The sequence below is a fragment of the Sus scrofa genome, chromosome 5 (genome assembly GCF_000003025.6).
Source record: "Sus scrofa isolate TJ Tabasco breed Duroc chromosome 5, Sscrofa11.1, whole genome shotgun sequence".
Taxonomy (NCBI): Eukaryota; Metazoa; Chordata; class Mammalia; order Artiodactyla; family Suidae; genus Sus; species Sus scrofa.
In genome coordinates, this window is record NC_010447.5 from 92,932,160 (window position 1) to 92,945,224 (window position 13,065).

Sequence of the window (13,065 nt, forward strand, 5' to 3'; positions counted from 1 at the left end):
CTGTTGATAGGAGACACTTTATTCAGTAAAATAAAGTCAGTTAAGTAGACATGTATATTCTTGGTTGCAGCATATTTACTTTAAAATAAAGGGTAAAGCATGCATGCTTCTGAATAATAACGACCACGGCTACTGAGCATTTACTACATACCGAATATTCTGTGAAGCGCTTTGTAGAAATATCTCAACAAAACCTTACAACAACCCTGTGATACACTATAACTCATCATCTTAATGGGAAAATAAATGAGTTCCTTACGGAAGTGAAAGATAACGAGGGTAGTAAATATCCGTTTCATAGCTAATGAAAGGATAGGGAAATGGATGTGGTAAACTCAGCGAATTCTCAGGTACATTTCCTGGAATTTCTACTGCTGGTCTTCCTTCCCATTCAGTCAAATCTCACTTATACATTTTGTGCCACAAGTCAGGTCCAAATCCTCCTTTAAGAAATCTTCTTCAATAACATTTAAGTAAGAACTCTCTCTTTTTTTGAGTCTCTGGAATTTAGATTTAGGGCCATACCGTATGACCTAGATTATCCAACACTTGGGCTAGAAAAAAGTGCCGTATTCCTCGAAGAGCACAGGATGCAAAATAATTCCCATCAAATGATAACATCTAACTATTTTACATTTTTACCTATAAGAAATTTTCATTATGTGACTTGCAAGTTCTTATTTTAGGCTTATCTGTAATCATACTTCTTTTAATTCAGCAAGTGTAATTAATTTATTGTTAATGGATAACATTTCTCTGTGGTTTTGACCTAAATGTTTCTCTTCACATCTCTCCCTGGTGATCCAGGTTGAGGGAAATTTGAGAACATATACAAGTACTTTTTATGAAGCATTGAATATTTTTCCTTTCCTGCCTCCCAACACCTGTCAGTTCTCCTTAGCATTCTGCTATAATTAGAACTGACACATTCACATATGTATAAATGTGTATTTTGAGAAATGATATTGTTTTTAAAACATGCTGCTGCTATGTCTTTATTTTGTCCTCTTGCTAGATGCATGTGACAGAATTCTTGATGGAAAAAAAATCCTAATGTTTCCCTTTATACTTAATTACATTGAGAATTTTAGAAAACTGTCTCCATGAGTTGTATGAGATTAGTTCATATTGAATTGATCAACTTATCAGAAAAGATGTCATTAGTTTAGATTTATGACACTAAATGGATCATACTTTGACAGTTTGCAAAATACATTATTTTGAAGACACAGCCTGTCTTCAAAGTTAACATCCCAAATAGTAACTTGCCATAGGATTTAAATACCTTTATAAACTTTTCTTTGTAACTAAAAAAGATATTCAAAGCATATTCAAAGAACTTTGTAGGATTGAGTACTTCGACAAAAAATTGCAGTATTGTATTATTCTTATTATGCACTGATATATTCTCTGGAATAAGTGAGGTCTAAGATTAAAAGGATATGGTTATATCATATACAGTGGCATCTTTGACTCAAGTAGTTCCATTTTTTAAGGAAATGCTAAATAGGTAATCAGGTATTTTCTTGATTTTTTTACAATGAAAAATTCACCATTCAGTACTAAACCTTTGGGGAAAAAAGATGAATTTCCTAATGTAATGTGTAAAGTTATTTACATATTACTTTCTATTTGAAGAATGAAAATATAAAAATCAAACTACACAGTACAATCATCCTGACTACGACAGTAAAATATATTATTGTATGTGACTCACATTTCATTAAAATGCATATAAATATGTTCTGGGATATATATGTATATAATCTCCATAAATGAAAACTCTATTGGAATCATGCTCTAAAACGAAAATGCTGAATAATTTTTCATGACCACAACACTTTAAGAGCATATATTTTAGTATTCGGGGCTGCAACAAACCCACAAAGTGAACAGATTCTAGTTTAATCTATTATCCATTTTGCTATGGCACTATAGCAATGAATCATATATTACGTTAATGTCAAATTCTTGATTAAAGTAGAATACATAATTCAATTTTCTGTTGCAACTTCCTTGGAGGAAAAGTTGGACAAAAGCCAATGATTCTTAAATGCTTCTAAGCCGTTCTGAAAAGTTAATCTGTTCCTCTGCTAAGAAGTTTTGAAATAGTGACAGGAAGGGCTATTGTACCCACCAACCAATTTCTTAACAGTGGTTAAAGAGAGGAAAACCGATGTCATCCTGGGCACAGTGCTAATTTTGCTTGTCAAGGGAACAGCTCACTAGGTTCCTACTGTGTTGACCTGGTAAGATACGTAAATTGATTAAAAAAAAAACAACCTTTTTATTCAACAGGGTTAATTTAGGATTTTTTTTTTTTTGCTTTTTAAACTTTTTACATATTTAGTTTCTAATCCTTCAAAAATATTTTACTATAAACCCTACCAGAGTGAACGTTCATAATAAAGTCCTTCACATCGCCTGTCTGCTTTCAGGAAGATGTTACAAACATTAATTTTTCCAGTCCTGGAGTTAAGAGAAAGGAGGAAGACTCTGCAAACCTCTTTTTGTTTTCATTAAGTGGTACTGAAAAATCACACTGACACGGTCTCCAAAGGAGCTGCGAGGGTTACTTGAAACAGGCGGTTAGATGAAGATGGAGCAGTGTCTTAGGTAAGACACCAATACACGTGTGCATGTGTTAAGTAGGAAGGAAAAACCGTTTTATTTTTAAAGATGTCATCACAGTGGTTTCTTTTTTATTAACTTGCAAAATCTCTTGAAGGTTGGGGCCAGTCAGGTTACCTTTTATTATTATTTAATACCCGTGGTTTTTTTTTTTTTTTTCATTTTCCTTTCCCTCCCACGAAAGAAGGGTGTTGGGTCAAGATGCTACAAATGAGCCAATGGCTTGGCATACGTAGAAAGGGCAAACCCTAAACGAAAACACGGGTGCTCGGAGCGCAGATCCTGACAGGCCAGTTTGCATCCGCCGAACGCGTTAACCCTTTGGGCGCTGCAGCTGGGACCCCCGGAGTCTTACGGGCCCGACCCGCAGGAAGCGAGAGAGGGGCTCCCGGAGCGGGGTCTGCGCGGCCCTGCCCAAGGAGGGAAAGAGCTGGGAGGCACTTTTGTCGTCTGGCGCCTGCGTCACGGCCCGGGACAGGCACCGAGTCCGGCACTGAGTGGAGCGGAGACGCGGCGAGGAGGTGCTCAAGGGTCAGCGGACGCGGGCGTAAGCCTTAACCTATGCACGCCCGGAGAGCTGGCCCCAGCCCGCCTGGCTCCTGGGCTCGAAGGGGCGCTGGCTGGGGGTGGCTCGGGCTCGGCTCCAGGTGAAGGCGCCGGAGTCCGCCTGCGGCAGTCATCGCTCTCGGCGTCGGGAGCCGCGGGCGACGCCGCGACCCGCGCTGAAACTGCAGCTGTGCCTGACGAAGTCACTGCCCGGCGCGCCCGATCCACCCCCTCCTCCCCCTCCGCCCCCCTGCCCCGATACGTCATGGAAACACGGACGTCAGAGCCTCTCAGCCAATCGCCGGCAGCGGCTGGAGGAAAGAGGCGAACAGGAGGGGGCGGGGGAAGCGGCCGGCCGAGGCGCCGGGCGAAGGAAGAGCGGGAGGGGCGCGCGGAGGCGCGAGTCCCCCGCCCCTCACACCCTTTCGCCACCGCGCGGCAAGCTCTAGTTGCCGCGTACGCGCTCGCCTGCCGGGAGCGAGCTCGCCGGGTCCTCCCCTTAAACGCCCTCTCCGCGTCGCCGGGTTCCCAGTCCCCGTTCGAGCCGCGCTTCCTCCCGCGCGCGCGTCTGCCCGCCCCCAGGCTCCCCGCGGGCCGCGTCACGTGACCGCGCCTAGCCAGGGCTGCGGCGGCGGCGGCGGCGGCGGCGCTAGCTTTGGCGGCGGCGGCGGCGGCGGCAGTGGCAGCAGCTGTGCCGCCAGCGTGGAGCTGGAGGCGAGAGGGTGTGGAGAGAAGGGAGCGCCGGACCGGAACGGGTGAGAGTTCTCCTTCCCCTGCGCCCCCGGCAATCTTTCGCGCCACCCGGTGCAGACGGGGCCCCTGCCTGAAGCTTCTCGCAGCCCCCTCGTGCTCGGCCGTCCACTCCCCGGGGGCCGCGGGCCCCGCCTCGTGCAGGGCGGACTGCCGGGCTCCCAGAGGGGGCTGCACCCTGCCCGCGGCCGCCGTTGCGGACGGCGGCGTGAGGCCGGCAGAACTGCCCGTGCTGAGCGCGGCGCGCCCTGTGTGCGGCTCTGCGGAGCCCAGGAGGCGGGTCCTGCGGGGACGCGGGCGGCCACTCGGCTGCTGCCGGGCTCTGGGCGGGGGCCGGGCCGGGCGCCGCCTCCTCCGCCGCCGCCGCCGCCTCCTCGCAGTGCAGCGTGAGTAGGGAGCCCCGGCTGGTGGACGCCGAGCTTGTGGCTCCACGGCCGCTTCATCCTCGAGGTGCAGCCGAACCTCCGCGTGGCGCCCGGAGTCCTGCGAGCCGCCTGCGCACCGGCCGAGTCCCGGTTCTCTGCGTTGGCCGCCGTCCTCACCGTCCCCTTCCCCCGACCCTCTCGCAGCCTCCCCTTCCTTTCCCCCTCGGAAAATGGTTCCTGCTGCCGGGCGAGGTGAGTGGCGGCCGCCGCCTGCTCGCGGCGGGGGCGGCGGGGCAGGTCACCTGCGGGGGAGGCCGGGCGGAACGCGGAGGTCGGGGCGTCGCGGCGGGGGTCCTGACAAGTGGGTGTTCCGCGGACTGCGCGGATTCTGGAGCGAAGTTGGCGGGGCGTGCGGGGGGCCCCTTCGCAGGTGGGAGCACCGCGCCCGCCCAGAGAGATCGTAAAGGTGAGCGGGTTTCTCGGCGTGAGCCGTGGCGCGGGGTCCGGCCGGGAGTCCCCGCCCAGGGCCCTAGGGACCGGCTGGGTGGTACTCCGCGTCTACACCCTCAGCTCTTCGACTTCTCCTAGCCGCCTCGGCCGCGCCATAGCCCATCCTGCGGCCGGCCGCCCCTGCCTCGGCGCCTGGTGACCTTGAGGGCAGCGGTGCCCGGCAGTCTTTCCCCGCGCCCGGGGAGGGTCACCCCTCTAAATCCCCGACTTCGGCCCCGCTGGCGCTCCGCGGGCGGAGAGCGGGGCCGGCGTTGGCCCCCGGCGGGGGCTAGTTGATTGATGCGTGTCGCACAGGACGGTGATTCCCCGGGGGTTGGAGAACCGCCTCGCCTTTCTCCCGGTGTCTCTCGTCTGGCTCCCCAGGATATTTACGGTTGCTTCCGATTCGCGTTTTTAGACTTAGTTTTAAAAGAAAGAAAGGAAGAAGAAAAAAATCCTGCGTTCTCCACCCCCTTTTTGGAAGGGTCTGTAAGAAAGAACCGCATTCCAGTTGCAGAGGTGGTGGTGCTGGGGGGTGCTCCCTTTATTCCATCCTGCAGGAGAATCCTGTGGCTGAGCTAGTTAGCGACCCCTGGTTCTGTGCAGCGGTCACTGGCCAGGCTGGTTTCTGTGCGCATTTCATTCACCAGTTTTCTGCAGGACTCGCAGCGCAGGGAGGGCTCGAACCCTGTGCGGTGCAGCGGTGCCTGGCGCGGAGGGGAGGGCAAGAGGTTCAGAGGGGGTCTTTAAATCTGCGGAGGGCTCGATCCTCGCCTCGGCAGGCATAATTTTACCTTTCCTGGGTTTAGAGCTCAGCAGCCAGGCACCTTTGGCTGCCATGCATGCTACTTTTCTCGGTTTATTAATAATCTAATGGCTCCTGTTGGTATCGATTGCTGTTCATGATAAATTAGTTATATGGATTTTTCTTCATACGCGTGTAGGTATATGCATATATCGGGACTCTGCCTTTCAACATGGAAGCCTTTGTTGTGTTTAACCTCCCCCACCTGAGGACAGCCTTATTTTAAAATCTCTCGTTCAGCGTGGGTGTATTTTATAATAAGAAGTACTTGTAAGGATCTGCTTTGTATGAGGCTCTCCTTGGGCAGAGGGTGTGTAACCCTTTGGATAGTGGCCCATGTGAGTGAATGAAGGGCCTTCAACCGCTTGCCCTGCTGCCAGCTTTCCCCAGACTCCCTGTCCTTGTGTGTGGCGGAGGCGGATTGGGGGAATTAGAGGGATTGGAGGAGAATCTGCTTTTTGTACTTGAGCAGTTCATTTGGTCCCCCCCCCCTTTTTCTTTTTTGTCCTGGTGAGTTCAGATTTGAAGCAAATAGACACACTGTCCTTAAAGGGATCCTTTGAGAACTAGTGTATGAAATGGGCTTATTTAGCCATTTCAGGGGGGCGTCTTAGTTTCTACCTTGCTTTGCATGAGACAGTTAAATTGCTGTAATTAAGGGTGGATCTCTGTCCTGATTTTGGCTTCGGTGTAACTGCAATGATCTTTGAAAAGTAACTGTTATTTCCTACCATATAGTCTGCAAAAGTGAGTCACAATCGGGTGAGTTGAGGACAGAGCGCCACCTTTAATTTAAAATTTCGGCATTTTCTTTTATTAAAATGATGAACATTCAAAGGATGCCTTCTTGATTTTTGTTCCAGTTGGTGTCGTTCCTGGCATCCCCATTTAGATGTGTAAGGTGAATTGTCTTCTTTTTTCTGTATTCTGTAATTCCTCACTCTTTTATGGGGGGGGGGTTCTGCAATTGTGTGGGAAATTGTTTTTTTAATTTGAAGCTTGAAATTTAATGTAGACTTCTGAGATGAGATGAGAAACTAGATTTGATTTGTGCTTATGATAAAATAATAGGGGCAGTGATCTAAGGTATCTACCTAGGAAAATAAGGAAAGTAATAGCTTTATCATAAATAGATGTTTAAAACTAGCCATTGCCTCCAAATAAGGATATCCACCAGCATGATAGTAGTTTTATAAATTTTTTTTAGCTTCTGTGCTATTAACAGATTCTAAAGTAAACATGCAAAATTATGAACTTTGTTTGAATAAGGTATAGTAATTCCTTTTTTGTTTTTCATCTCCCAACATCTTGCCATTTATGGTTTGACTAGAGTTTTACAATTACTTGTTTTTAAATAATACAAACGAAGACTTTCAGCAGGAGTACTTATACCCAGTTATTGAAGACCGTATTGGAAAAAGTGGTTTCTGTGTATGGCTTTTCTCAAAATATCTCATATAAAAATAAACAGAGTTTTTAATGCTTAGAAAACAGATGCTGTAGTGACAGCTGAATGGGTGAGATTTCTTCCTTCCCTGCCCACTTGCTCCCTTGTGTTCCCCTCGCTCACAAATCAAAAATTTAAGGATTGTCTCTTTAGACACAGGATAATTTTTAATGATTATGACTGCAGATGTGACATAAAGGAAAAAGATTTACCTTTCAAGTAATGAATGCATTAATGTATGGATATTACCAATTACAGTTGAAATTACACAGCAGAGGTGGTATCATTTCTATCTGCATTTAATTTTTAATTCAACATTTGCAGTTTCTTCATAGACTACTGTAAAGCATAAGCTGTTGAGCTATAGATAGTTTTAAGTTAAAAAATCTGCTTGAGTTTAAAGGTAGTTTTTGCTTTTCAGTCTGTGGAATATGGCCCCAGGTTAAAGGACATCTTGAGTAATTAGGTTGATGTATGCAGAGTGATTATATGTTGTTACGCGTACCTGGATAGAATCCTTGATTTGGGGACTATATTTGCCAATTTCCTTTTGGATTCAGCATTCTCTTACCACGTGAATTGAGTTGTATATAGGTCAGCAAGTTTTAAGAGGAATGGCCAATTACAACCGTTGGTGGTCTTTTGCAGTACTAACAAAAAAGTGTGTTTGCGCCCTTTTTTCCTTATGTTTTTACACATAATGCAGTTGAAACATTATTTTCACTTTTTAATTCTGGAATTTTGTCATGAATGAGAACAAAAGTCATGAAATAAGGATCAGGAAGCAGAAGTTTAAAAATTAAGTTTTTGCAGCTTGGGTAAGAGTATTTACTTGCCCAGTGGAGGGGAATAGTTATTTTCTAACAGGTGTCGTGATATATGGAAGGTTATGGTGAAAGTAGCTTATTTTGAAATATGTAGAATCTGAGGTAACATTGAAGGAAAAGGATGCCATAGTTACGGGAATAATTTTCAAAAAGAGCTTAAAAAGATTTATTTTTTAGCTTTTACCGATAATTTACACACACACATATACGTTGTTAAAAATTTTTATTGTGGAAATTGTCCACCATGTGGAAATAGAAAGAATAATGTATTTACTGACCACTTTTGACAGTTATCAATTCATGGCACATCTAATTTCATTTCAGTTTTTATGTAAGCAATAGGTCTGTTATAAATGGGGACATAAGACAACTGAATGATATTATTTTTTATGTTTATAATTTATAGGATTTATACAGTCATGTCCAACATCTAATTGAATCCGAAAGGTCAATTTTTATATTCATCATTTCTGTAATACTCTGTTTTAAGGCAGGCATCTAAAGACAGTATCTCTCAAATATTATTCTTAATGATAATGATTTTGATATATAAAATGCTTTATAATATTTCAAAATGTATTATATCTCATTCAGTTCTTACAGAAAACCTGTGAAATAAATGAGTAAGGTAGATTGTACCTTTCTTTCTTTTTCTTTCTTTTTTTTTTTTAAGGTAGATAAAATGATTTGTCTGGGCCCTAAGGAAATATAGCTAACAGCCAGATTAGCCAGAAATGGACTCTAGGTGGCTTCTGGTTTTTGCTTCATTGCTCTTTCCATTATATATGTTTATATAAGTTTGTGAAAGTTGCACAAGTTTTTGAAAATCATTTTATGACGAGTAAATTTTATAGTGAAATATAAACATATTTGTTTGGTTTTAACTTTATACATTTAATTGTTGCTTATATTTGGTATAATGAAAGCAGTTCATTCCCTGATTTGATTAACAGCTGAGTAAATGAATTTGAACATATTTGAAATATTATATTTCTAATATTGTGGATTGGATTATTTTTAAAAGTTAGGAATTTTGTTTTCAAAGACCTGTTGGTCTTTTGAAATGGTGAGAGGTGTCTTAAATCTTGAGTTAAAAATAAGGTGCGTATGCTAAATATTTCTTTTAACTTCTGTAATTTTTTTTTCCATATTCCCTTTTTTTCTGCCACAGCGTATTTGTTTCCTAAATCTTTTTGAAATATTAATTCGGTATGTGATGAAATTTAGTCTTAAAAGATCCAAAACGAGGAGATTTCAGTTCTTGAAATCCAAAACCCTTGTTATAAATTTCACAAAGAAGTTGGTGATTGTCCAGAATGTGTGCAGGAGGATCACCTGGGGGAGTTACTGAAAGTGCAGATTCCCTGGCATTGCCCTTGCAAATCTGATTCAGCAGATTTGGGTGGGGCCCAGAGTCAGCATATTGAGAAACACTGATGTTGAAGTTATATCTAGGTTAAAATTACCTTACAGAGTAGAGTTGCCTTTATAAATTAGAAGGACGTTACTGATTTATTTGACTTTGAACATAGTGCTTTCAAGTAGTTTTGACTCTTGTATCCAAGTTTGATTTGTGGACTTGGTGGTTTTTGTGACGGTTGTAAAACTGGTAAATTGAAAATTTTTCTGTTATCTGTGTGCGCTGTCTTCTTTCAGAAGATCCATCTAGGGTTATTAAGTTACTTATTAAGCACTGTAAAGTCCTGGTTGGAGAATGTTCATTTGTTTTTGTTTTCATGCCCCATTGTCTGCCATTTCCAAATGACTTGAACATAGGTGCTTATTTATGTAAAAGAAATGCATACTGTCCAGTAGAGTTCTGTATAGTTTCATACGCTTTAGTCTAGTTCTTATTTCTTGTCAGAAGGAAAGACTTTGGATGTTCCTTTCAACTGGGACAAATTGGTGGATAAGTGGTGGTCCTTGTTAATTTCAGTTAACAAGTAGCTATTCCTCCCGAAACAGCTAGTTAGTTTTTAATGAACTTTCAGGAATATTAGTAATTGGTAATTTACCATTCTGTGCATGAAAACAGAAGTTACTGCTATTTTAATTAAATATTATAAGTTTATATAGTTCAGCAATCTACTTTAAGGTCTGTTTGATGTAACTGGATATGACTTTTTTAATCATTTAATCTAATACTGTTTACCCCATAAGGATTACTTTCTATTTAAGACCAGATATAAAATGCAGTTGTTTTGCTTCATTTATGGCACTGTAGTAAATATCCTGCATCTGTATTTAAAATGCATTTTGTAATGAAATTAATCTCCAAGCACATCCATCACGAGGCTGTGCTGAACATTTTCTTATTCATTTGTTCCAAAAACTTAAGACTTGTTGGCTACACTTTAGAATATATTTAGGAACGATGGACTATAATTTAGTAATGATGAGGGAAATCTAAACTGATAAAGATTTCTGGCGGAGAGATCCAGATCAACTATGGGTAAACCTTTTCACTATATTCTTTTAAAGCTATTTTTGGTTAAATTTTACTAGAACCATGTTAATTACTCTGTAAACAATATGCAGTGTTTTTAGTTACCTCTTTGATAAGAATATTATTTGCTATTTCTGAACATAAAAACCCCACAACACAGTATCTCCAAATCTGGGGTGTCTGCTTTGTGTGAACATTAATTGTTCTCTGGAGGAAAGAATTAGGATAGTCTTGAATGGACCATGCTTGCTTACGTTGTGAAATCCGAGATTATGCTCTCTCCCTGTAAACTGGTAGGACTACTGTAAAGACCTGATAAATTTTGGACGAAAAGTTGTGTTTTCAGAAAAGTAGATCTTAAAAGGGATTTTACTCTTTAAAGGATGCTTTTTAAATTAACTTGATTATTAACCATGTTGATTTATTGTTCATTGTGTTAACTCAGTGAGTCACTTTGCTCCCTGCAGGATTTTTTTAAGCAGTCTTTTACTCTCAAAATTCTCAGATCTGCTGCTTTAATCTACCTTTGTTATTTGTGCCAGAATTTTTTTGTTTTTTAATAGTTTTCCTGCTGTTATTTCTTGACGAAAACTTTCAGTGGTTCCTCATTTTTCTCTTTATCAAGATTCAACTTGACTCTGCAAGCCCTTTATAAAGTAGCTCAGTATTTTCTAAAGTATGTTTTAGAATACTGACTCTGAGAAACATGAAGAGGGTTTTATGTGTTTGTGTGTTTACATGAGGTTGCTGTGCTTTATTATTTTTTAAATTTTATTGGAATATAGTTGATTTGCATAGTTGTGTTCAGCAGGGGTTTTATGGGGGGGGCAAAATTTAAATCCAAGATAGGCTGGTTTACGCAGTTTCCCATTTAGGGCTTCTCCCGTACCTCGACATGCTAATATGGACTGAATCCATCTAAATGTGTTGAGTGTTTTGCAGCCTTATTTCACAGAATCACTTTATTAGAACATCCACCTGTTACTTTTCTATATTACTTATCTAGGACTACCACTTCGCACACCTCCAGGGGGTGCTGTTTCCTGGAGTTGAGAGCAGTGCTGCAGTACTGTAGTACTGCTGACTGCCCCCTGTGTGACAGTCATGTCTGGCAGGCTCCTGCATACACTCTTCTCCTTCCTTTTCACGTGACTAAATTGTTTTTCCTCTCACCTGATAGGATCCTTGCTGTTGTTTATCTAAATGTTCCCCTTCTTCGAAACTCAGCATTCATAAGTCTCCTTATCCCAGACATCACTCATTAATTTTCTTGTCTGAATTTTTCTACATTTGTGGTTTGGGTCATTCACTTCCCATCTATTATGTGTCCTTTTTGTCTTGGCAATTTCACTTGGGAATAATATGGGAGTGCAGATAAGAACATGAGTTCTTGGAGTTCCTGTCGTGGCTTAGCAGAAACGAATCTGACTAGCATCTATGAGGACGCAGGTTCGACCCCTGGCCTTGCTCAGTGGTTTAAGGATCTGGCGTTGCCATGAGCTGTGGGACAGGTCACAGACATGGCTTGGATCTGGCGTAGCTGTGGCCAGCATTTTTAGTTCTGATGCAACCCCTAGCCTGGAAACCTCCATATGTGCAGGTGTGGCCCTAAAAAGACAAAAAAAAAAAAAAAAAAAAAAAAAAGCTAACATTAAGAATAAGAGTTCTTGAGGATATATAGAGTTTTATCCCACAAGCATTCAATCAGGTTTTTTGGGGGTTTTTTTTGGCACATTAATTTAGGACTTAGACATTGCATAGCTTGTGTGCAAGTAAAGCAGATAAGGTGGAGGAATTTCTCGGAGAATTCCTAAAGCCTTTTTACCTTTGAAAGTATAACTTTGCTCAGATGGATTCATAGGACAACCTGTTTTACTTCTAGAGGGTAGCTACGTTTCGTAGAATGTTTCTAGGACAGTAGACTTTGGCTTCTACATAGAAAGTCTTTTCCGTTTCTTAGTTGCGGTATAGTAATTTGTCCATTTTAGATTTTATTCTGCTGGTAATTAGTCATTATAGTAGCTAAAAGTTATGTCTTGAAATGACCAGTTTCACTTTTCTTTTAGTTTTAATATCTTTTCATCAATATTGATGTTAAGATGTGCTTGTTACATCTGCAATCCATTAGCATACTGTGCAATGTAAAATGCCATAATGTGAAGTATATATTATGGTCTAAAATTTAAAGTATGATGTCCTGGAGTTCCTGTTGTGGTGCAGCGGAAACGAATCCGACTAGGAACCATGAGGTTGCGGGTTCGATCCCTGGCCTTGCTCAGTGGGTTAAGGATCCGGCGTTGCAGACATGGCTTGGACCCTGCATTGCTGTGGCTCTGGTGTAGACTGGTGGCTACAGCTCCGATTAGACCCCTAGCCTGGGAACCTCCATATGCCTCAGGAGCGGCCCTAGGAAAGGCAAAAAGAAGAAGGAAAAAAAAAAGTATGATGTCCTTGTAGTTACTATTGATAGGAATGTGGTTGGAGCCAAGTTTTTAAATGTCTGCTTGCTGCAGTTTCTAATTTTTCCGAGAGAGGACTTTTCCATGAATTGAGAGTGAACTGTTGGCTCAAGACCTGGTGCAGGATCACTGCAGGCATCAGGAAGAAGTGTTGGCGTATGGTCTCTGTTAAAGTGTAAAGCAGGCAACGTGCTTATTCTTCTAAGTGCCTTCCTTAGGTCGAGGAAGGAAAGCCCATACTTGATTCTGTCCTTTCTATAGAATGCTCACATAGTAGGTGGAGTCATAATTCCAGACGTG

At 42.6% G+C, this 13,065-nt stretch overlaps 2 protein-coding genes across 8 annotated transcripts in view; one reads left to right on the forward strand and one right to left on the reverse strand.

The window, feature by feature from the left end:
• On the reverse strand, positions 2,607-5,621 carry LOC106507543 (collagen alpha-1(I) chain). The gene is made up of 4 exons (XM_021091263.1): positions 5,429-5,621; positions 4,927-5,070; positions 4,618-4,821; positions 2,607-4,562 (listed from the first exon to the last, which is right to left on the reverse strand). The coding sequence occupies exons 1-4, from the start codon at positions 5,619-5,621 to the stop codon at positions 3,157-3,159; spliced, it is 1,947 nt and encodes a 648-aa protein (XP_020946922.1). The 3' UTR covers positions 2,607-3,156.
• Positions 3,529-13,065, forward strand: part of ATP2B1 (ATPase plasma membrane Ca2+ transporting 1) — a 125,719-nt gene continuing 116,182 nt past the window's right edge. For 2 of the 7 annotated variants that reach the window (XM_021091182.1, XM_021091177.1), the window contains exon 1: positions 4,284-4,544. The gene's annotated coding sequence lies outside the window, so the exon portion shown is untranslated. 7 annotated transcript variants of the gene reach the window in all.